Consider the following 23,280-nt stretch of genomic DNA (forward strand, 5'->3'; position numbering starts at 1 on the left):
GACAAGATGATCTCGAGACACGAAGCGTCCGCCTTGGAACACGTGGACAACGAGTGCACGAATATAGCACACGTAAATGGGCAAAAAGTGATAAACTATGGAATTACATATCGAGATATGTTTGTTTGGGAATTAATCGTCACGAAGTTACTACTAGACTGGATCGATTATCGTAGCTGGAATTGTTCCAGGCTTCCGGGTGTGCTCTCTTAGAAGTGTGTTCCAGTGTTTGGTCAGCATTGCAACCTCATTGGAGTTCCAAGAATGTATTGTGTTCATTCGGAGGCAGCTATTTGTTTAAGTAATTCGTGGTCGTGACATGGATGAATCAATGGCTCTAGACGAGAATAGGAATTGCAGAGACGCGTAACGAGCGTGGGAGGCAGCGTCACGGGGCACTTATAGATCGGAATGAATTCCGTGCCTAAACATCGCTTAGCTAGAAATATTTTAAACAGTTCGATTCTTCGAAAGGAGTGTTGCGATCGAGACTCGAATTCGAAATAATTATATCACTCGCGGCGATTCTAAAACATTATTTCGCCTTTCACTTCCTCGTCTACTTGTATAACTTTTAAACGCATTTTCTTTTTACTATATTTTTCGAAGGTCGACAAACGAACAGGCCAAATACGATACATTACGATGCTGTTTAAGATACCAATTTCCGTTACCATTTCTGTAGACGTGTTCTCCTAGAGGTTAAACATTCTCTCATTTGAAGTCTACCTGATTTTTATGGATAGAAAGTACGCATTTGCATCGCGTGTCGGCCGAGGATACGTCGAATTCGTTGTTTTCACTTTCTAATTGTCGATAAAGCTACTACTTAGGTACTCGCGAAACAATCGACGTAGATCGATCGATTTATCGATGGTTTCCTCGACTGGACATGCCTCGAGTTGAAAATCTTATCGATTAAAGATACGTCGGAATTCGAACGGCTAATTTTTCACGGTAATACACTAAACTATGTTCAAATATTGAAGAATTATCATACGTTTCCCTATACGTTGTTAATCGCATTTTCTCAGATTTCCGCATCGACGAGAATGTTTCCTCGGAAATAACTCGAGCGAGGTTGTAAAGCACACCGAGCGACGTTTAGCTGTTCGCAGCAAAAAAACAGTCGCCTTCATCGCGGAAGTTTTATAGCGAACCAGCGTATAAACAGTCAAACCGCGAAATTTTCGTTTTCCTCGCCGATTTTACGACGGCTTTTCATGGTTGGGAGTTTTTTTTTTTTTCGCGCGACCCCGAGAGAGCTATGCTCATAACAAATTCTCGCGCGGGTTATCTTTCTTTGTCGCGGCGTTCTTCGCACGATTTATGTGCTTTTTTAAACCAACTTATAACTGTCATCGTGTCGATTTCGTCGCGAATAAAATTTCTTCCTCCGGCGGAATTGCCGTGAAAAAGCGACCACTGTTCTTGGAAAGTTTGTTCTAGCTAAGGGGTAACTGGAATAACGGTTGTTCAAAAATAAATAATATCCTATGATATATTACAGAGGATTATTGCGATATTGACACAAGCAATCTTCTCGATATAATTTTCCTCCGAACTGATGATTAGCGTGTGTTTACCTTCGTTCTACACGAATTAAATACATATATAGATGAATAATATGCATGTTATGCCGATCAGTATCTCTGTAGCAGATTCGTCTTGATCGAAGCACAAAGGAGGAATTTGCGAGCAAGCGAGTCGGTGGTATCAGCGCGAAAGATTTCGACACATTTTCGCGGATACGTCACGTTGGCACGTATCGTGCATGACAGATAGTTGCCCGAAGCGTATGTGTCATTAGTTCGCGAGAAGAAGCGTGAGAAATCGCTGGTATTTTCTCTAAAACGTACCGCGTTTCTCATCACTCCTAATATGTACGCATAGACGTAATCAGGGAGGTATCGAAGTTTACTGCTTGAAATCTCTTTTCGCTTTCACTCGAGCTTGCACAATACGCGTGCAAAAGATAAGATTTCAAACGGCAGCCTAAAAGTATCGATTAGTTCTACTTCAACTACACTTGTTGACCATTTTTTACGAAGAATTTCCTTTAAAAATATCCAAGTACTCGAAAACGTGAAAACTGTCAAGCTGCGTTAACGATAGACGATGTTTAATCAGCATCGATGACAGCCGTTCGCGGAACACGGGATAAAGCGTGCGAGATTCCGCGAACCGGTCGTAGGAAAATCAAATATTGGCCGTCGATAATCGGCGTCGATTCTATTCCCGCGCTTCGCGGAAAGTAATTCCGCAGTTATTCGTCCGACTTTTGCCCATCGCCGGAAACCAGGCCGTCGGGGAATCCGGACTTTCGACCGATCGCGTCACACCAGCAACTTGCCCTCGTTGTTGTTGTTGCCATTGTTATTCCCATCGGTCGTGACACTTCAGCCTGTCTGCACATCGACGATAGCGTGCACGCGGCGTGATCGTGACTCCTTCTGCATGCAACGACGCATTGCTTCGTTTTTTTTTTACTTCTCCTTATGCGTGTTTTCGTTAGATTGCGCTTCGAGGACGCTTCTTTATATTTTTCAATGTTTGGTAAAAAAAAAAAAAAAAAGTGGAGTCGATCGAGAAAAGAGACGATAAAAAGTTGCGTGAACGTGGTGTGAGTTTCTTTGCCCTAGAGGTAAGAGGAAGTAGTGGCAAGAAGATAGATAAAACTCGAAACCTGCGATGTCTCCATCGGCGAGATATCAGTTTTCCAAACGACGAACAGGTGTAGATTCACGTGCACCTAGTGTACACATTCTCGACGCACGCGCTCCTAGATTAGGCGTTTTTCCGGCCAGGTATTAGATATCGCGCGATTTACTGCCGAGTAACGCGTATCATGTGCTAACAATGACATGCATTTATATTCGCGCAATTATGGTTTATCTTACGGCGATGGCGCGTGCTCATCCCTATGGCCGTATTGCGCGTCTACGCATCGGCTGCGATAATAAAAGCGTCATGTGTCGCTCCGTTCTGTCGTCCCTTTTTTCACTGGCCGACGCTCGTGTTACGACGCCACTGACTTTTATGTAATCGATGCTTGGAAAGCATTACGATTCAGCCGAGTTTTTCTCACAAGACTTTATTAAACGATTCTTAGCACGAGGAAAGCTGTTGGAGACGAGATTTCGAAAGAATAATTTTGGAGGCGGTGGAAAACAGACAGCGATGGAGACGCCCACGCCGTTGTTGCGGCATCTCTAATCTTTTTTCACGCGTAGATAAACGCTCTTTGCCCGTGGACCTCATTGAAAAAAAGCAACGTTCTTTGGCAAATTATCGACCGAAGAGAAACAAACACTCGTAAAATTGTAGTTTATGCGAGGGATATTTTGTAGGGGAACGGCGAAAGTAGGGGTAGGCTTGCCTGTTGTCAGAAGCAATAGCTGGCTAGGAAAAAGCTCGGGTAATGATGCGGTAACGATATCGATCGTAGGATCTCGAACAACAGCGTTCGGTTATCGCCGTTTGAAACGTATCCAGTGCTTCTATTTTTGCATGCAAACAATTCTTATGTAAGTTGTTTGTAAATAAACGATATTTCAAAGTTTATTGGATCATTAGCACAAGGTAAACGCGTAGAAAGGACCGCGCACGAAGGACGCGCACGCGATCTATGGTTAAACTCGTTCTTCTACTATTTACGACGTTACAGCGATGAAGAACTAGTGGTTTCGCTGAGGAAATAATTCGTGGCCTTGACACAACCTCGAAGAAAAATATGTTTTCTTTTAGCGGTAAAAAAAGGTTCTCTTTTTTGCCAGCAAGATGGTTGTAAAAACAACTACGTGCGTATCGCAGAAAAAAAGTTTGGCAAACAAGAAGGCAGTGAAAACGAGGTAAAAAAAAATATGCGTAAACATGCATTTGCTTATTTCTTAAAATACGATGACTTCACTTTTGTACTGCGCGCAATACAAATTTCCCGCACTTGAACGATTTCGCATCAATTTATTTATGTACACCGATACCTATTAAAGTAAAACTACCCTTAAAGAAATCGATCAAAATATTTTGCACAAGCTATATTCGCAAACATCTTGCAAAAATCTTGCAAACATTCCGTTCGTACACAAGCTCTCGAATCGAAGGTCGAGATAGATTCTCGCGCTTCCTCTCGACGGAAGGTCGATGGGCGGCTTGAGCGAGCAAGATATCGCGCGATAAAGAAACGTTGCTCCGACCTATCCTTCCGACCGTCACTCATAATAAACGTGGACGGTGCCACGAGAGGAATGCGAATAAGTGGCGCGATGCGTTCCCATCCTGTGTTATTTGCGACCTCGGGAAGCAATGTACAGCCGTGGGCAGGTGCTCGCGACTTTCGCGAATCGACGCCTGTAAGCTCACCCGTGTCACGAGTTAAAGCGCAACATCGTTAATAATTAGAATTTTTTGCTCAATCTCCATTCAAATGTGCGTGACTGTCTCACGCTGTTTTTACGGAGATTAAGCCTCGGGCGTTTGATCGATCGATCAACAATATGTATTTACGACTTACGTTTATTCTGATTTTTTGTTAAATCAACACGTACCGTCTATAACGGCTCTCGCCTTTCCTCGAACGAAGACGCGTAACAGTAACAACAGCGCGATTAGATTTCATCGTATCGCGTAGAATAAGATAAAGCGAGGAACGGAAATAGTTGTCGCTCGTATGTAATTGCGATTGAATAGCCGTGCATGCGCGGCGTGTGTCCTTATAAAGTCTGACCTTCGACGCGGTACAAAAATTACCGTATAAAGACGATAAATGTTGGAGGGAGAAAAAATTGAAGTGTCGGTAAGACGAACGTGAGAACGGATGAAAATATGGTAGATGGATCGATTCAATTGGACAGAAGATAAAACGCGAGTGGAACGTGACACGTTCCGGCAATCTGACCGCTTTTGGCGCACGCGACGCGTCGTTTACGCAATTTATCGTAACGTTATAAACGCGGGGTTTAACTCCGCGTTCTTTGGTATCGCGTGCACGACCAACGACGCAGTAAATTCTCCGATCCTTCGTTTTAATCGTTCTTCGAAAACACGGCTGCCCCTGGGAACGGCATACAAACGACTCTCCACCCTCTGGCTTCGTACGCCGCGACGCCGACGCGTTTACTCTCGTGTTCGTCCCCGCGGCCAGATTCGGTATTCGTTGCATTAATTTGCAGGACCGAACGCAACTTTATCGCTACAGTTTCATAAAATCTGGTGTACTCACAGTGCTCGTTAGCCGATAACCTAGAGGCTGGCCTCGCGCGCCCGGAATGTGAATCAGCCGCACGCGCGGCTCCCACGGCCGCTGTTGTTTACAACGGCACGGCGGCGCGTGTGCATGCACCTTTAAGTCGGGATGCGCGGCCAGGTATGCGGCGTTCACACCTGTGCGCGACACCATCGAGCTAAATATAGAGAGTCACTCGGTATACTAGCGACGTTCTCGATGCTCGCCGATAGAGACGACTATTAATAGCGTGCGACAATCGGACGCGCTCGCCATCGAACTAAAGAGGGAATCGCGTGTGTGGTCCGGACAATTAGTGGCCACTGATTTGCGCCCGATACTTCAGCGACAATTTTTCTGGACGATGTTGTATAGCAAATGTATCGCAGAATGCAATATCTGGGTCGTGTTACGTCGTATTTCAGAAAGAGAATTGCACGGTAAAATTGTTCGATATGGATGATCTTTATCGCTAAATATAAATAACTATGATACATGCGTATTATTTCGCATACACAAGTTTACCGTTTGTGCTCTCTTTAGCTGCAGCCAACGAACCTTGCAAGCATGTCGAACGAAAACGAGTCAAAGCGGCCGCAGAAGCCGCCTGTTCCCGAACCAGCAGGAAAGTTAACCAATGGTCGCCCCCGGGACGTAAACAATAAACAAAAGTCCCGATGAATCAGCGCTAAGGCACGTTGAAACGAGCCAGCTCTAAAGATGCTCTATTATTAGCCGTGTGAGGCAATTACGGGCACGCCGGTAACGATTAACCAGCCGCTTTTAAATCGGCCAGTTATTCCTGCCGATGTGTCATGGTGAAGCGGCTGTTCCAGTGGAATCGGCGACATTGACGACGTGTGGCCATTCGCGTGTCTATTCGCGCGCCAACGCGGCCACGAAGAAATAGGATCGTGAAAATAAGCTTCTATGTTCGTCGATGATTTATAAATAAAATAACGAGATTGTTAAGCGGCGCCAACAGAGAATAAATATGCGCGCGACGTACTGTTCTCCGGGCCCCAACGAACTTTTCCAGCGTATTTTCCCGTTTCCCCGTTTCTTCGAACGAACGTGAATGAAGGTAGACTCGGGACAAGCCTTTGTCGCCAGACGATTCACACACGTTCGCCGAGATGCGCGACCAGCATGCGAATAGCGGCACGTTCGCGATTAGAACACCCGCTACAGCCTACGTTCCCGTTGGTAGGCTGGTGTAAACAGGAAGCTCGCTATCGCCTTCACGCTGAATCTTCCATTGTCTCTGCGACAACGGGCGAAATCGCTCGGCGATTCTCCGTACCCGAAGACTGGCAGTTGGACAAAAGATTTCTTCTTTCGGAAATACATATGTAAGTACTTTTATCTCTTTCGTTTCCACGAATTCCTTCTTGACAATTAGATTTCTGGATGGACTAGTTTCTCGTCGAACGCTAATCGGTTGCTCAAAGAGCGCATCCATCGCAAGTTTTTGCATATGATCTGTTTTAGCAAGAGAAACCGTCTCCGCATGAGAAACACGAGGCGCCGCCGTCTCGCTGCCTACTTTTCAGAATATTCGAGATTTCTACTCTCACGGACGATTTTCTACCGTCCCGGAACTACGCGGCTCTGATGCATTATGTCCGCGCCACGTTGACGCGTTCCCTGGCGAAAGACTTTTGTTCTTTCCCACTCTATGGATTATTCATGTATACTCGGTGTTTAAAGTGACAATATAATTACATCTCTGGCTCGGCCTGTCATGGAAGTCCCTGCTGACTTCATCCTTCCTTTTTCAACACGCGAACATCAAAAACTCCAGGGGCTTCTCTTCCGTCTTTCGGGAACTCGGTTTTCCTTCGATTATCGCGCTCAGTCGGTACACAATAACATCGTCACTTTCTAAAAAGCGTGTCGTTCACATTGCCAAGCGTATATCCCGTCGGCGAACGTGTGAACGCGCTCAGAGGCCTAATCACACGCGCGCGGTGTCGTTCGGCCGCGATCCAGAAACGATGTCGAACAAAGAAGATCACGGTGAAGTTTGCGTGGAGAACGCGTTCGATGGTTGCACTCGACCTAGGTCAAGGTGAACGAGCGACCATCGTTCGTAGGGTCGTCGTTGCGAGGGAATAGCGTTCGACAAGCGAACGGCAGACAACGCAGGACTTCCGAGACGCGTCGTGAGAAGTATCGAAGAACCGAGGCCGTAGGACCGGCTGGCCACGTGACTTCCCAGGAACGTGGCTTCCGTTCCATACCTCGTTGATTGCGTTGTATAACGCGTGCGGGCCGGAAGGCGGATTACGAGCAACGCTCGGAAATTGTCTTCATCCTCCGTGATCGCGTTTGTTTTCACTACCATCGACTCAACGTGTTCGAATCCGGCGCGCGGTGGAATTCGCGTATAAACAAAGCGATTAAATCATTGTTGTTTAAGTCTTTATCGCTCGTAGGATGTGCCAGTTCCCTTTGGTTCTCTTAGTCACATCCTTATCTCTTCTATTTAGAATCTTCCGTTCTAGATATTCCAAATATTTGATCGTTCGTTGTTTCGATGATCGTTTGCCTTTAGCCAAACGATTCTAATTTCGCGGCCAGCCAAATTCGAATTTCGATATTTGTATCGCACGTGGTATTTAACATTCGTAACTACCGTTAGTAATCAGTTACGCGGAGTATGACATTTGGCGGATCTACTTTCATTCCTGACGCAACACGTACTAAGTTTCACGTCAGGTTCCGCCGGTCAGATATTCTACGGCATTGTGTTATGTAAATACAGTTGCGCATTTTCTAATTTTTCGATACATAAAAATTTCCATGGAATACCGTGTATTATTCTTACATTAGTCGCAAAACTCGCGAATAATTAACAGCGGTCGTAACTGGGTAACAACGAGGAACCATCTGGTCCGAAACTTCAGACGTCGAAGACGCTATTCGATCCAGTCCTTTCAACCTGGCGAAGCTTACGCAACGTCGAAAGACAAAACTATCGCATCGCGTTCGACGTTGCCCGCCAGCTTCACAAGCCAGTCGTGGCACGCACTGATGTTTATTTGTTTTATCCGGTGGCGAATTGCACGCGATCGGTTTTCGGCCGCGTGATTCGAGGAGGACCGAGTGCGCGCCACATAAGGGCAGTAGGTCACTCCCGAAATGATCAGACCGACGCCGTTCGTGTCTGTCGGCCGCGACTACTATTCCTGGCAAATTATTCCGGCCTCTCGCGAATAAATTGGCCCGGACCGACGCCGACCGCGACCATTATCGTACGTGTTCGAGACTGCGTTATTAATTTAACGAACCTGCTGTCGTCTCCGCCATTACGATCCGTTTTATCGACTCGGAGCGTGATATTCCAACGAATAATAATAAATTTGTCGCCGATAGAGTGTACGGTATTTTTGTTTGAGTCGTTTCTTCGTTTGATGAGGCATCAAACTCGAATTATGTATATTTAGATATAATCAAGAGCGGGAAACGTTTTCGTAACGATTCGATCTTTCGTATCTTGGCAAACAAAGAGTCGGAGGAAATGTGCTCGTAAACAGTGACGTTCACGAAGGAAAAGAATTCACGGTGCAAGAATTACGAGGTTATTTGGACGGCGTTTCGCCGGCCGTGGAGGACCATTTTCCGAAACGAATCATCCCTCCACGCGTCCCGAAACTTTGTTCGCCATATATAAGTACGAATTTGGCAATGCGTCGTGTCTATTTTTGCGGATTTACTAGCCGAAATGGGTCGCTCGTGGCTACTTATGGTACAGAAGCGAATATACCGAGTTCCTATCTCTCCAAAGTTTGTGTTGCATGGTAGCGTTGTAATTTCGTTTTGTCTGTTAAAGAGAAGTAATCTTCTTCCATGCTTAGACGAAATACTCTTTATGTGCTACATTCAGGTAGAGATCATATGTAACAAAACTTAAGAAATTTTATCGAGAGAGAATTGGGAAATATTTTCGGCCGACGCATTTCTCAACGACGCGCAACTTGGAAAGAAAGACGCGGACGTAATTCGTCGAGGGCGGTAATTACTATTCGACTATTTTCGTTCCGCGTTGGTGTCGCGGTATCGTCTATAATCCACCGGCACTGGTTTGGCAACGATCTCCGTCTATTTATGGATTACAAACATCGAGACCGGACACGACTCGTTCCGGTCTCTCTCGAGTGGGTCGAGCACAGAGCGAAGTCGCTCGTGGCGACCCGTTTCCAACCAGCTACGCTCGCTGATGGATGAATCGAGTCGCTTGAAAATTTGCGAATCCGTCGCGACGTCGCCACGGAGGCGTCCAGGTGCTCCAATTAAATGGAAACGTCTGCACGACGGCATTAGTGGATGGAAATTAATTGGTCGGCCAAGAGCGGAATCAATCTCGGTTAACTCGCTCGCTTCTGATCGGTAATTTGCGTTTGGAAACGATTGGCTGACTTGTTACAAGGCAACGATCGGCACGCGAGCAAGTAGGTTCAGAACCAAAGTAGCGGTAAACTGTGCGCTCGTCTTTTCTCGACCAGTAACAAACAAAGCAGGAGGAATCTCGAAGATACTCTCGAATACTACTATTATTATTAACATCTCTTAAGAGACAAAATTTTAAGCGAATTAAATCGATTACAATTTGTATGCGTTTTTGTTAAGAGTCGAGGGATTTTTGTCGTTGATAAAGATGCAACGTGTTTTCAACGTCGCTCCCTTCGACCAACGATGTCAACGTAAACGTCTTTAGAAGAATCGAATGCCTGGAAGGACTAAAATATTTTCATCGTGGGTGCTGGATTCACGGGTCGTTTATTTAAGGATTCGTGGCAGATGGACCGGACGTGGCTCGTTCGGATCTCGAGTGGGTCGAGTGCAGCGGTCGAGCGTAGCGACCCGAATTGCACTTGGTGCGCTCCGATGGAATGGATCAAATAGGTCACGCTCGAACGTGTTCTCTAATTTTTCCAGTTGGTTTGCAAACCTGCATCCTCGAAAGAGTCAGGCATCTCGGCCGAACAGCGGGGATTCCGCGTAAATTTAATCGCGATAAAATTGTCTATCAACCGCGTGGCCGTGTTTTGCGTTGGAAGGCTTCCGTCGATGCTACAATCCCATCCTAGATTCTGATACCGGGAACGTGTGATTGCGATAGAGGAAAGTGCGGTTATTTGTCCAGAAAGTTTCTCTTTTTGTAACCGGCTCACGTCGATCAGCTGCTTTTGAAAGGGCATCTAAAGACAGATCTGGACGTCGCTTTCCGAAAAACTGAAAAGATGTTGGTCACGGACGTGCGTTTACCGCTGGAGAGACTCGATGTAGCAAATATTGATATTGTACTCGACAAATATTCGTCTAATATTCGGCTAATGACATCAAATATCCAATGACTCGATCCGTTAGACGAACCATCGAATTTTCTCTTTGGAGTGTTCGCAGCAATGGAACGTATCCGTGTATATTGGAGAAACGGCGGCGCTCAAGGTAGCCGCGAAACGTCTCGGGGACAAGCGTTTGTCGATATGTGGTAATTTGCCGAAATTGCGGTCTATGAAACGCGACCGAATGGAGAGCTAGAGAGGATAGAGGAGAGGAGAAAGGCACGGTCGTGTTCGTTGGTTGGCTGGCGATCGTTGGACACGACCCTCGTGTTCCGGTCTGCGTGGAACGGGTCGAGTGCATTGCAGCGATGGTCGCGAGAGCCGATCCCCGATCTCCGATCCCCTTGGCTCGATCCGCGAGGCCACGCTTAGGGACAGTGGGTCAAGTAGGTCGGTCCCGCAACGCTCAGACAGCCGACAGGCGCGCGCTCAGGTTACGTAACCCTCGGAGGGAGAAAGTCTCCCCTCCTGCCCCGTGCCGGCGTCCTTCCAGCGTTCCCCCTGCGTTCAAACGTTCCCACCTCCACATCCGTGCGCGCGATCTGCAACTCGACTTGCCACGGACTGTTTACAAACAAATCCTCCCACCTTTCGAAGCGGCAGACCCTGCCTGCCACCCGGCGCGGACGTACATCGTCCGGCGACGACAGCGCCGTCTGGATCCCCCTGAATCGACCTGAGTCGACCTGGTCCGGTCTCCGACGAGAGCTAACCACGTACCGAGCCGTACCGAGAGTGCGGCGGCTGCTGTGTGCGCCGTGAATCCCACCAGACTGCATTGCGCAAAATTGCACCACCACCGACCGAAGAAAGCAGCTTGTGGAGAAATTGCCTTCCACTCGTTACAGTCAACCTCTACCCCTCTCTTCCTTTCTTTCTCTCTTTTGCCCTTCCTTCTTTTCCCAACCGATTGCCCCCTTCCAATCTTCATTTTACCCTGTTCGGTTTTCCTACTTCCTGTGTCCTTCTTCGAGTCACGCAGGCTCTCTTCATCTTCCGCGTCGAAGCGCCTTCTTTCGCACGATTTTTCCTCGATTTCTCCTTCTCTTGTTTCGCGAGCTACGTCTCGCTACTAGATTCGAGTCGTTCGAGATCATCGCCGTCACGAACGACACCGTTGTAAACTGGAATCGACTGCGGAACTCCATCGCATTGTGGCGAGGCAGAGGGAACGAGTGAAAGGAAGAGGGAGCGAAAGAGAGGAGAATCTGGAAAGGAGACGACGGCGACGGCGACGACGAGCACGGGACCGGCCGTGGAGAGAGAAACGCCGTTTACTTTGCTTTTTACAGTCGCGTTCCAGATTCCCTGGAATCCGGCGCACTCGTAACTGTAGTTAATTGTTGTTTAGATCGAGCGATGGCCGTCGCGCCACCGCTTCGTACGTTACACGGTGTCCTCCACCGGACGCGAACAAAGGAAGACCACGCGATTGGAACGTGCTCGTCTTCCGGTACCCGGTCGACCTCTCGGGAATTCGGTCGCCGCTAGAAACTTCACAATTTTCAAACGCCTCGATCGAAACGACTGCCTCCAGTTACACACCACGTAATCGTTTCCAACGAGGCTATCGCATTTTTCAGGTGTACTGGGTCAGCGGGTTTCCGTGCGACCAGATCGTTTAGCCAGACGGTTAATCGTTCGATTTTTCAACGACGAATGCGCGAAGCTTCTAACTCTCGAGCTATTGTTTCGTAAAGTCGTAAATTACGAACGAATGCATTCCGGAATATTTAGGGGTAATTTACTTTCGAAGCGGCGATTGCCACGACGAATACTGCCGGGTCGAGATCTTCTCACGAAGTTGCGCCTTGCGAAGCTGTCCGTTTAGACGCCGTTCTCCTATCGCGCTTATTTTTCTCCCCGTCGATTTGTTCGACTGTGAACATCCGCTTCGCCCGATATCTGTCGAAGGTTCGCAGTTCGGCGCGCTAATTTCTCGCTCGAGGAAATACACGACTACGTATGTCCAGCTAGACGAGCACCATCGAACTTCGTTCAGACTAGTTCGCTGTTCCTAACCAACTTCTATGACGATTTCGGAAGGCACCTATCGATCCGTTTCAATTTGCTGCCTTCCCAAATTAATCCTGACTACTTGGTTAGATAGAAACTTGGTCGCCTTTCTCACAAACGTCGAATAATTCATTTCATAACCATAAGGCGAACAGTTAAACAAAGAAGAATTTTTCTACTGATATGAAAAGACACAAAATTGAAATTAGACAGGTAAGATAATAAAATTGAAAATTTAGAAATATTAGATATCTGTATGAATCAGAATTCGAATATCGAGGATCGATCGAACGATGCTGTTCGTCTAAAATCAAGCATCTTCGTGAATGTCGATACTCGCGAAGTAAGAGAAGCGTGTCAGGCATGTTTCTAAACACGCAGGACTCGAAGAGGATGCTCGCGATTATTTCGCGAGACGCATCCGCCTCGTCGAGGATCGACGATCGCCTGGAATCTAGCAGGAAAGTGTACGCGCGGCTAGCGAGCGAGCGAGCGATTCCGCATCGCGCGGCAGACGCGAATTTCGTACAAAACATAAGCCGTACATAGAAACGCAGATACAGTGGCCTAGACAAGTAGGTCGCGGCGCAGTTCTCGCGGCGCGAGCTCGCGTGCGCGAGACCGCGACGCTCGTGTCCGTGTGCGCAGCTAGGCGAGCAGACGCGGAGCGAAGCGTGTCGGTGCGCGTGTGACCGCGCTCGCACACCGTCGCACGTGGACAGGTATATCTACAATATTACATAAACTGGGTGCTTAGCTCTCTGCACCATACGTTATACCGGTTGTTTCACAAGAAGCATATCCGGCATTTTTGGGGAGTAGAGATTTTCGACTCTTTGAAATAAGAAAGACACATACTAAGAAAGATACGTTTGACAGGCATTTAGTGGTTTCTTCCATTTCATGGAGTTGCTTAAGAGGAACGTAACGAGGTTGCGTGATTTTGTGAAATACATATTCTACGTTGCGCTCGTTTCATCGATTAATTATATAAAAGAGACGAGATGTACTTAGAAAAAATAAACGTGGTAATTAACTACATAGATAATAGATTCTATAAAAATTATGTATTTAGAAGGATAAGAGATTGAATCTTTCAAGTTAGTAAAACGATAACCATATATGTACTTTCATTTAGTAACTTATCAGTAACTTAGCCGAGAAACTAATTACGCCATAGAACAAAGTTATCCAGCAATTACTAAGTATTCGTAACTTTACGATATACGATCGTTAAAGGCTTCTTAGTTACTCGAGCAGAGCGATACTCCGTTTCACTGAAATGGCCTGTACAGCCATTAATGGCAATCAAGGAGTTGAAAACACGCTGCAATCGCTTTTCAGACGGTTCCTTTGAACGTTTGCTCCTTTGTTCCGTTCTTTCGGGGATCAAGCGTGCTTTGCATACTTCCACGATCCGCCCAAGCGCCATTCCAGGCTCCTTCCTTCTGGAAGGATTTATAGAATCCTTATGGCAGTTGGCAAAACGTCGCTCCAGGACGTCCGACCGTTTCTGCGAATTCCCGAGGAGAATACAAAACGAATCGCGTCACCGATGTTGCGTAGAAAATCGTCGGGTTTCCACACCGGAAATTAGCGCCAGCATCTCGACGCCGCGCTGCGAATTCGTCAGATCGTTTCGTCGTGACGTTCGAACGCGACCCGTTGTTTACACGTGTCAATTGCCTTCTGTGGCTTCCCGTTTGCCCCATTAGCAGGGCAATCAGATTGCAAGTTACGTAGACGTTAGTGCGCAGTAAGGGCGACTGCTCGCCTAGATCCGTTCGTGATCGATAAGCCACATTTTAATCGTATTTCATTCGAATTTCTTTAATACTCTGTCTCATCCGTACGATCTTTATCCTCGTTTATTCGTCCAATTTATTTATCTTCAAAATCGTTCCCTTTTAATTGCACGCATAGGCGTGATCGACGTACATGTCATGCAATATGTCGTAAGAAAGTTCGTTAAGCGATTCGATGGAACGAAACTTTGAATGATTTTCGTCGCGATTCCCAGTTAATTGTCCGCAATTTCGTGTAACTCGCGCGTTGCGTAATCTCCGGATAAGTCAAACGTTTTTCCGCGAACCTCCTCCCTCTCGCTCTCTTGTCCACGTGCGTCCCGGCAAATTTTGCGCTCTTGTTCGCAACTCTGACGCCAGTTCGAATAAATTATGCGCATTTTCCGCGGTTACGAGCATCTAGAAATTGAAAATGAGAGCTTATGACGTTCGTGTTCCTCGCGTGACAATTCTAAGAATAGATTCTATGTGCGCATTGAATATTTTTTAAATGCAAACTCGGAGTCTTCTAAGCCTTAAGAGATAATCAAACTTTACACGTGTAATGCTTAAGTACGTAAGGTGACTGATAAAAAAAAAAAAGAACCATGAATTAATCAAACGAAACGAAACAAAGGAAAAAATTCCACTCAACAGCGTGGGAACAGACTGTTCAAATGATCTGTTATCACGCGACACGCGAAGGATTGCGGTTCACGTTCGAGTCTCGCGTTCGATTTTCCTCGAACCGTTCCCGTTAAAGCGGTGAGAAAAATTTATGGATCCGTCGTCGCGGGCAGCGTTCTTGCGCGGTCAGAGAATAAATTAACGAAGAGCGTCTTGGCATGGTTCGGCTCCTTTTGATATGCGGCCACGCTGAAATCTCGTGGCGCCAACGGCGATGATCAATTAAATTTAATTAACATCAACGAGCTCGGATTTCGCGACGACAAAGGACCACGGAAATTTCGATGTACCGCCGGGATTAATTGGCCGTTCGCTTGTGCAACAAGTTCCAATTCCTCTCGCCGTGTGGAATTCAAACGTTCCAACGGGATTATCGGTAAAACGTTCGAAGCGGCGATATCGTTGTTCGCGGAGAACGATCAAAGACGCGTAACGGGGACCGAAAGTTTGCCCCGTGATCGCGTATAATCGGCTAGTCGATCTCGTTTAATTTCCCTCCCACGCACGCGAGGCAAAGAAACGCGCGCCAAAAATTCCCGTCGACTTTCTCTTGCCCAGCCGAGCGTGCACGTTCACAATGGAACGCTCGGTCGTTCTTAACCCTCGGAATATTAAAATGATTGCTCGCGGAGCGTTGAATCCGAGGATCGAGCCGAGCAAAATTCGCGGTATCCGTTAGCTGGATCTCGTCGGCTTTCTCGTCACTTCGAACGCTACGCAAATTTTGACAAGATCCGTTTCAAGAATACAACGTATCATGGTACCAAACGTACGAAACAAAATCGCGCAATGTTTCACTGTTTACCAGCTACGACGAGTCCCGGAGGCCTAGAAAAACACTTCCACTCTCTCGACTTTCTATTAATTCTTACAACACTCGGAGGCAGCCTATTACCATCACCACCTTCTGAGGACGTTATTCGTACTTGAAACCGACACCGAACCGTCGCAACTTCTCCCGACTGGCCGGTAAACGGTAGATCCGTTGTGGAGGGAAAGACAATCTCGCGATGGCCGGTGGTGAAAGGGGTTGGGCGCGGAGGAGAGCGGGGCACCGCGCAGCCAACACAAAGCCGGAGAACGCAAGAAGGAACGGCGGCGAATCGTGGCTGCATGTCGAAAGTTTACGGTGAATTATTGCGTCGCAGTATCTAGACGGGGCCTGGTTCGCTGACTATCTGGCCTACTTGCATGTTTTTACCCGGTGATTCGGAGCAACCGCGTCGTCGCGTCTACCTGGAGGTCGCCTGGTGGCTTCGCGACGCGTCGCATCGTGCCAACGACTCCGCGTACCTACGCGTAAATAATCGTTGACTAGAAACCGAGGTGGAACACGGGGAAACGGTTACATGGATCGAAAACACGCGTAACGCCATTGCGAGGCGAGTATTTTCTTGGCTTCGGCTCGACGATGCCCGATGTATGCTGTCGATAGCTAAAAATAGACACGAGAAAGCCGTTTCTCTTATCGACGCGCGCCTTTATCTACGGTTTATCGGATAGGATAGGCTCGATGTTCGAAGCGGAGGCCCTTCGTGCCTCTCGACACGGGGTTGACCGTGTAGGATGTCGGAATGCGGACACGCGGTATCGGATTGCCGGCGATTGAGGGCGATCGGTTACGTGGGTGGAAGCGATTTAGCGAAATTCTGAGGTTGTTTGCGGATTCGATGCGGAGGCTGGATGATGTTATACCAGGAACGGTAAACTGTCAGGGAATGGGACCGATGATGATGTAATAGCTGACATCGATCGATCGGCATATATCGAAATCGAAAGGCTAAGACGTTCGTCGAGACAAGGTTAAAATCGATCATGTTTCGTAAGTATTTATCTAGGTACAGCAAAGTCTCGTTTAATCGGTTCTCGTGAGACCGAGCCTCAGATTGATTAGTTAAAAAATGTATATCAATTATTGTTTACCAGCTGTTGATGACACGCATCTGTGATTTAAGATTCTAATTGGAATTATATATGAACTATAACGATCTATCATTGTTATATATAAAATATAATACATTTATGCCTGTAATAAATAGGATCGCGATACTTCTGGTGGCGTCGTCGATTTCCAGTCTATGAAACGAACTCGTGAAACTGATATTTCGATCGAGCCCAAGGAACACCATAAAATGGCAAGTACTCGATAGAGAAATATCAGCAAGGCCGATGTACACGCCTCGAGCTAGGTGAAAATAAACGAGGTCCACGTTATCGTTGGATGGAAGTAGAACGACGAGGGGTCGCGGGTCGCGTACCGATAGATCATTCGATGGACGTTCACCGTTTTTCCACCTGAATGCGAAATCAATGTGCATAGAGTGGCCGCGCCGTTTAAGGAACGTCTGAAAAACGGAACGCGGTGACATAACATGGCGTAAGCGTAGCCCCGTGAATGTCGTTGTCGCAGCGACCTATTGATTCGACGATCGCGGATCAATTACGCCATCGTGACCCTTGTCGGGAATGACCAGATGAACATCGCTGCACGCTGTCACAATTTTCTTATCGAATCGTTTGCTTGGTTTGTTCGACTTATTAAAAAAACGAATCAATAATGTTTTTTGAATAAAGGCGAAAAATAAAGTCGAAGGTTTTGTTGTAACGCGAACGATTGATAAAATATCAGGGGAATCAACCCTTGTCGCATCAGCTTGTCGCGTCACCACGACGAAAATACTGCGCGTGAGCCAGAATGTCTCGTTTAAGATTGGGATGCGCCACGAGCGGGTACGGTTACGCGACATTGTGTAATATTGGTCGAAACGCTATCGTTCCAACGGTGATTGCCAGCCATTGCGTCGAACGGGTGGGTCCGTTGATATACACGAGGCGAAAGCCCATCGGTGATCTCGATATCACCTTTTTAACCGAGCATTAATACCGGTAATAGCTGGTTGTCTCGTTGCATCCGGAAATCTTATCTGCGGATCCGTGCAGCGATTATTACGAGCAGCCGGCAATCAACAGCAATAACCAGCCAACGTTCTTACGAACTACGATTATATTTATCTAGCCGTTCGACCGCTGGCTTGTCTGTCGATACGAGACAAGAGATCAAAATCGTTAGTTAATTGTCATGACGCAAGAGGTTTCGACGAGGTACCGCGTTCAAGGACCACCGTAGTCGATGAAAATGTTTATTCCGTCTTACACAGACAGGAGCCGATATCTTACTTCGGTAAATCGATTTTCGTGATGTAACCACGTGTATAGATATGCAAAACAGTCGTCTGCGATCATATGTTTCCCGAGACAGAAAAAAACGATCGATTAGACTCACAAATCAGTGGGGTATGGATTCTGGCATTCGATACCGACAATTTCCGCAAGGAATGCGTGATTTCTGGTCACGCAACTTTATAATCGTTCCGCACATCCTGGTACAACTACACCGATTTTCGCCGGCTAACGAGTTATCGATATCGGCTGTGACGCCGTTTGCCGCGCATGGATTATCACGCGTACAGCCTCGCGATTCTCGATTACACAATCACTGCGCAGCTCGTTGTAGTCGCGAGTCATTGTTGTCGAAACTCAGCGAAGTCGGGGCATTGCGCGTGAATGTCAACAGACAAGGCAAGTCTCGTTCCACACCGAGAAAAAGCGGACGCCTGACGTGGTTGAAGTTCAGGCGGCCATCAATCCGGTTATAGTCTAGTTCTGACCGATACGTGGCAAATGGAACGGCTACGACGTTCAGAGAGCGGATACGCGGCCCGATTCTTCGGTTCACGAGGTTGGTTCATGAACTGCGAACCGAAGTTGGCGGAGAAAATAGGAATCGGTGATGGAGCGAACTCTGGCGTGACGAAGGCTATCGAGGCTATCGGGGTCCTTCTTTTGTCATTTTTCCATATGCTTCGAACACTTTGCGACCATTCTCTTTACGACTATATTTAGTGAGAAGAAAATGTTAGAGAGATATCGCTTTTAATTATAAGATCGAGTCTTATAATAAGATCAGGTCTTATGTTATACTTACTGTTAGATACTTAACGGTGAATCGCCTAAGATTTTATCGTCTTTCGATTTATTTGTACCTTTGCCCATCCCAAGACTTCACTTTCTTTTCTTCCGCCGTTATACCGGATCATTAAATAATAATAGTAATAAAACATTAATATATTCCATGCTTCGGAATAATGTTCCATAGGCCGAGGATATGAGACTACTTTCGTTCAGATATATTTTCCAGCTCCACCTGTCAATAAGTAGGAACAAGCAAGTCGCTCATCAGACTCGTGGTTCGAAAGTCGAAGCCGCCGCCAGTATAAACAGCTTGGTACAGATCCCGCGGCGGAATGTTACGCAAGATCGTGTAACGGCGAACGATATCGTCGGTGTTATCAGCGGGGTTCTCAAAGCGAGCACGATAGTCGGCCTGTCGTGTCTGTCACCGTGAATAGTCACGGCACACCTATCGGCGGTGGACGTGAAATATGGGCGAAAGTATTTTCTTCCAGGTGGGATCGCGTAATATCACTGGCGCAACGTTGCGCCCCGTTGTTCCTCGGGAACGAGAGCGGAAGATAATTGGAGTACCGGCCGTCGGAGCTCAGTGATTCTGCGATTGTTTCGCCGGTCGTAAACATTTACGTAACGCTACACTCTCGTGAGTATATCATTTAAGAATGAATTTTGGTTAAAGATGTCTAGATATAGAAAAACGCAGATACAGTAGATCACTAAAGTATCCGTACACTTAGGAAAACCTTTCATGAATATATTATGCTTCTAGTCTCCGAGGAAAAAATTAATTCGGTGGTTTCAAAATTTCAAGCAACTATGCAACTACTACTTCCCTCTAAGATTCTCCTATCAGATACAACGCGTCTCGTAAGAAACCACGAGTCAATCACGACCAACTTAGACATTTATGTGGAGCAGATCGGTGAATCTCAAACGAGGCATCGGAGCCTCGATTCCGCTCAGCAGAATCAAACGGCTTATTACGAAGGCTCGATAGCAGCTTGTTGGAATCGAGTTTGCGACTGTTGAGCCGTCAGGAATTTCGTCGATGATCGCGTGTATCCGGCGAAATGCGTCGCCTGGTATCTGCGCTGGAAATCAGAACGGCAGCTGACGTTGTTGCGCGGAGAGTCCGGTACCGGTAAGCCCGACGTGTCAGCCGCGGAGAATTACTCGCAGGGGATAAATGCGAATAGAGTGGCTCTCGCTCGAAACATTGTGAAACGCGTTACGCTACGATTGCGAGCATTAACGCTGGCCGGCTTAAGCCCCGTTGGCAATGAATTCCCAGCTGTTGATTGCCGCTTATGTCACGGTGAAAGCTAAACGGGTCAAAAAGCGTAATTAACGTAAACGTAACGTTGTTTACGGGAGGAGATAGATCGGCATCGTTCCGTGCGAAATTTTGCCGTTTTAACGCGATTCCTAAGAACAAACGAGCCGACCGCGCACGCTCCGTTCCGTTTCTCTCAGTTCCCCATTGCCTTATCCTGTTTCGACCAAGCGAATAGGAAATTGCTTCGTTCTCAAGCGAGACATCGTGTGTACGTACATACACTTTCAAATTCGACGAAAATAATCGTCGTAGTCGAGTCTCGTAACAATACAAATAAAATCGTTAAATATTCGATGCTATACACGTTCGTATATTTATAAGAGGTGTCCAGAAATGTTCGAATATTTTCGCGAGCCTGTGTGTAACGCATCACTGAACGTAAATGCGCTTAAATGCAACGCCGCTGTATTTTGAAATAGCAACTTTAGACATCCTATCGGTTCTATACAAAGGAATCTGTTGAATCTTATCTAGAAAGGAAACGCGGCCAATTGAATTTCTCGGTTTAACCAGGATGGCAAGGCCGTGCTCGTGGTCGATGACCGATAACCCGAGTCGGTATCCGATAGAAGATCACGGCGACAGGTGAATACAAGAAGAGACGACGCGCCGCCTGTGCGTCGAACAATGCTCGATTCCTCTCCGCAGACTGTATGCGAATTACTATGCCAGCGCATAAATATACAACAAGGTAACGGAAGCGAGCAGGAGGCTTGAACGTCGCCTTAAGTATTCCCTGTTTAATTGCTACGCGTTACACCGTCGTGCGCCGTGGCGCGCGATTTCGACTTTCGTTTAATTGGCGTCCATTCCGCCGTGTTTTCCTCTAATCTCATCGCAGCGATGCGGACATGGAATCACGGTTTTACGAGCACAACGCTAAATTCGCGGTTGTGCATCCGGTTCTTACGTCGCGCTATGAAAACGCACCGGTGAAGAGAGTTCAGTTCGAAGAACGCCTTCGATCTGATATTGCCGATTTGCTGTAGAAAAATTATTTCTCATCTCCATTTTGTCTTACACGTAACTTCCATTGTCGCGCGTCACGACATCGTATTTCAATGACGGATTTTTCGCAACCGCGTGCTCTAGAACGAAAGCAACGTGGTTGAAAAGTTAGAAAAACTTGAGAACTTAGCGAAGCGTAAATTTTTCCAGATAACAAAAAATCGACCTTCGCGACGATTATACGTAGACGTTCACCGATATTGGATGTTACGTAAAGCGAATTACCATCGATCGGAGGCAGTCGACAGAGCAAACGAAATGCCAGAGACCGGAAATGCCAGCATGCTATCATGTAACGTATTCTTCGAGAGTCTGGACGACGTTCTAATCGTTGTGAGTATCCTCGCCGCAATTGAATAGAGACGCGACCCGGTGGTAATTCCACTAATAATAAAGCGTTGACGCGTTCGTTGCTTGACGTTGTTAGTGTATTATGGCGCTAAGACTTCTCGGAAGAAAGGCGCTCGTATCTGATTGGCGGCGATGTAAATAACACGTGGTGACGCACAAGAAATTCCATAGGAGTCGCTATTTATAGAAGAGTGATATTGCAGATATCCTGGACGCAGGTACGACTCCAATCCAGGTGGCATAGTCGAAGGTCGGAATAGAAATCTCTTTGACTTCTCTGTGAAGTTATCTTCATTTCATCGCTTTGCATCTTAAAATGTTCTTTATATTCTTTTTTAAAATCCTATTGTTATACCACAAGAATCTTCACAGTGGCTGGAATTGAAATGGCTGATGATCGTAAAAAGTGGAAGAACCCTTTTAACGTTGCGATAAATTTAAGTCGGCTTTCTCCTTAGTTATATCCCTAGAAAATGCCAAGTATATTGAAAAAAAAGCATTCTACGTCATTCGAGTTAGTCTTGGTCATAGGTTGTAATAACGACGATAATCTCTTGCATGCTGTTCCGTGTTTACGCGAACAATAACAATGTTACTGGCAAATCCTAATTACATAACTGTGTCACGTAACTGTTTCGCCTTGCTCGCCGGCCAGTGAATACTTTCGACGAGACGTCGAAGGCTTTCTTTCTACGCTGCAACGTCATGTGGAAAGAGGAACGCCGACTGTTCGACGACCGCTGGCCGCTAGGAAACCAATACGGTTCGAACGATGAAATCGATAAGACCGGAAACGGTCGAACGTCATAGTCGAGACGCGACATTTGGTCTCGCTAATCAGCCCGATGCTTGGTCGCTTTTGTATTTCGAAGTTGTCGGTCAGGTTGATTGTTAGAGCACACTGAGTGTCCCCTATACCATGTATAATGACGATATTATTAAATGATTATGTAAAATTTGAATTTTCCGCCGGCGCCAACTCGGTGCATTAGGTAAGCGCCATAATTATAGACAAACCTCGACAAGAATGCGTCGTTTGCTACGGGCACATAGTTATTACGATAAATTGCATTCGAGGAAACGCCAACAGAGTCCTAGAAATCGTGTCGAGTCGTATTTTATTGTCGATCGTCGAGAAATTCTTCGTCAGACGATCGAAGAAGCGTATCTATCAAATTCTGAATTCCAAAGTTATTAGCGACGTTTCAAAGTTTGACAATAGCAGACTGAGCGACTCAATTAGAAGGGAGAATTTCAAAACAATGCGCGAGTTTCGAAACGTTATACGAACGATAATAATTACCTTCAGAGTGACAGTGAGAAATGACAATTTCAAGGTGATCTTTGTCTTAACACGAGAAGCTTTATGTCCTCCGTTCCATGGAATGACGCTTGTCCGTAAGTTTAACGACCTATAACGCAAGGTCATTCAAGGTCACGAACATCGAATTTAAAAGAACCGTAAAAAAGACGATAAAACGTCTTCAGGGTCGTTCCTCTCTCTTTACAAAGCAAAAAGCACACCATTCTCTTGAACGAACGGAATTTGAC

General features: G+C 46.6%; 1 protein-coding gene and 1 long non-coding RNA gene across 6 annotated transcripts in view; one reads left to right on the top strand and one right to left on the bottom strand.

Moving 5' to 3' along the window:
* LOC117235193 (3-phosphoinositide-dependent protein kinase 1) overlaps positions 1-23,280 on the bottom strand; it is a 407,170-nt gene that overhangs the window by 96,035 nt on the left and 287,855 nt on the right. The window contains exon 1 of one of the 5 annotated variants that reach the window (XM_033496998.1): positions 5,222-5,413. The exons of the other annotated variants lie outside the window; for them this stretch is intronic. Coding sequence (XP_033352889.1) covers positions 5,222-5,398 — 177 coding nt within the window. The 5' untranslated portion in view covers positions 5,399-5,413. Of the gene's footprint in view, positions 1-5,221; positions 5,414-23,280 lie in introns of those variants that run through there. 5 annotated transcript variants of the gene reach the window in all.
* Positions 5,569-7,019, top strand: LOC117235197. The gene is made up of 3 exons (XR_004493640.1): positions 5,569-5,664; positions 5,768-6,576; positions 6,716-7,019. It is a non-coding gene; the product is annotated as an uncharacterized LOC117235197 (long non-coding RNA).

Source organism: Bombus vosnesenskii, unplaced genomic scaffold (assembly GCF_011952255.1).
Source record: "Bombus vosnesenskii isolate JDL3184/JDL3185 unplaced genomic scaffold, Bvos_JDL3184-5_v1.1 scf7180000013314, whole genome shotgun sequence".
Classification (NCBI taxonomy): domain Eukaryota; kingdom Metazoa; phylum Arthropoda; class Insecta; order Hymenoptera; family Apidae; genus Bombus; species Bombus vosnesenskii.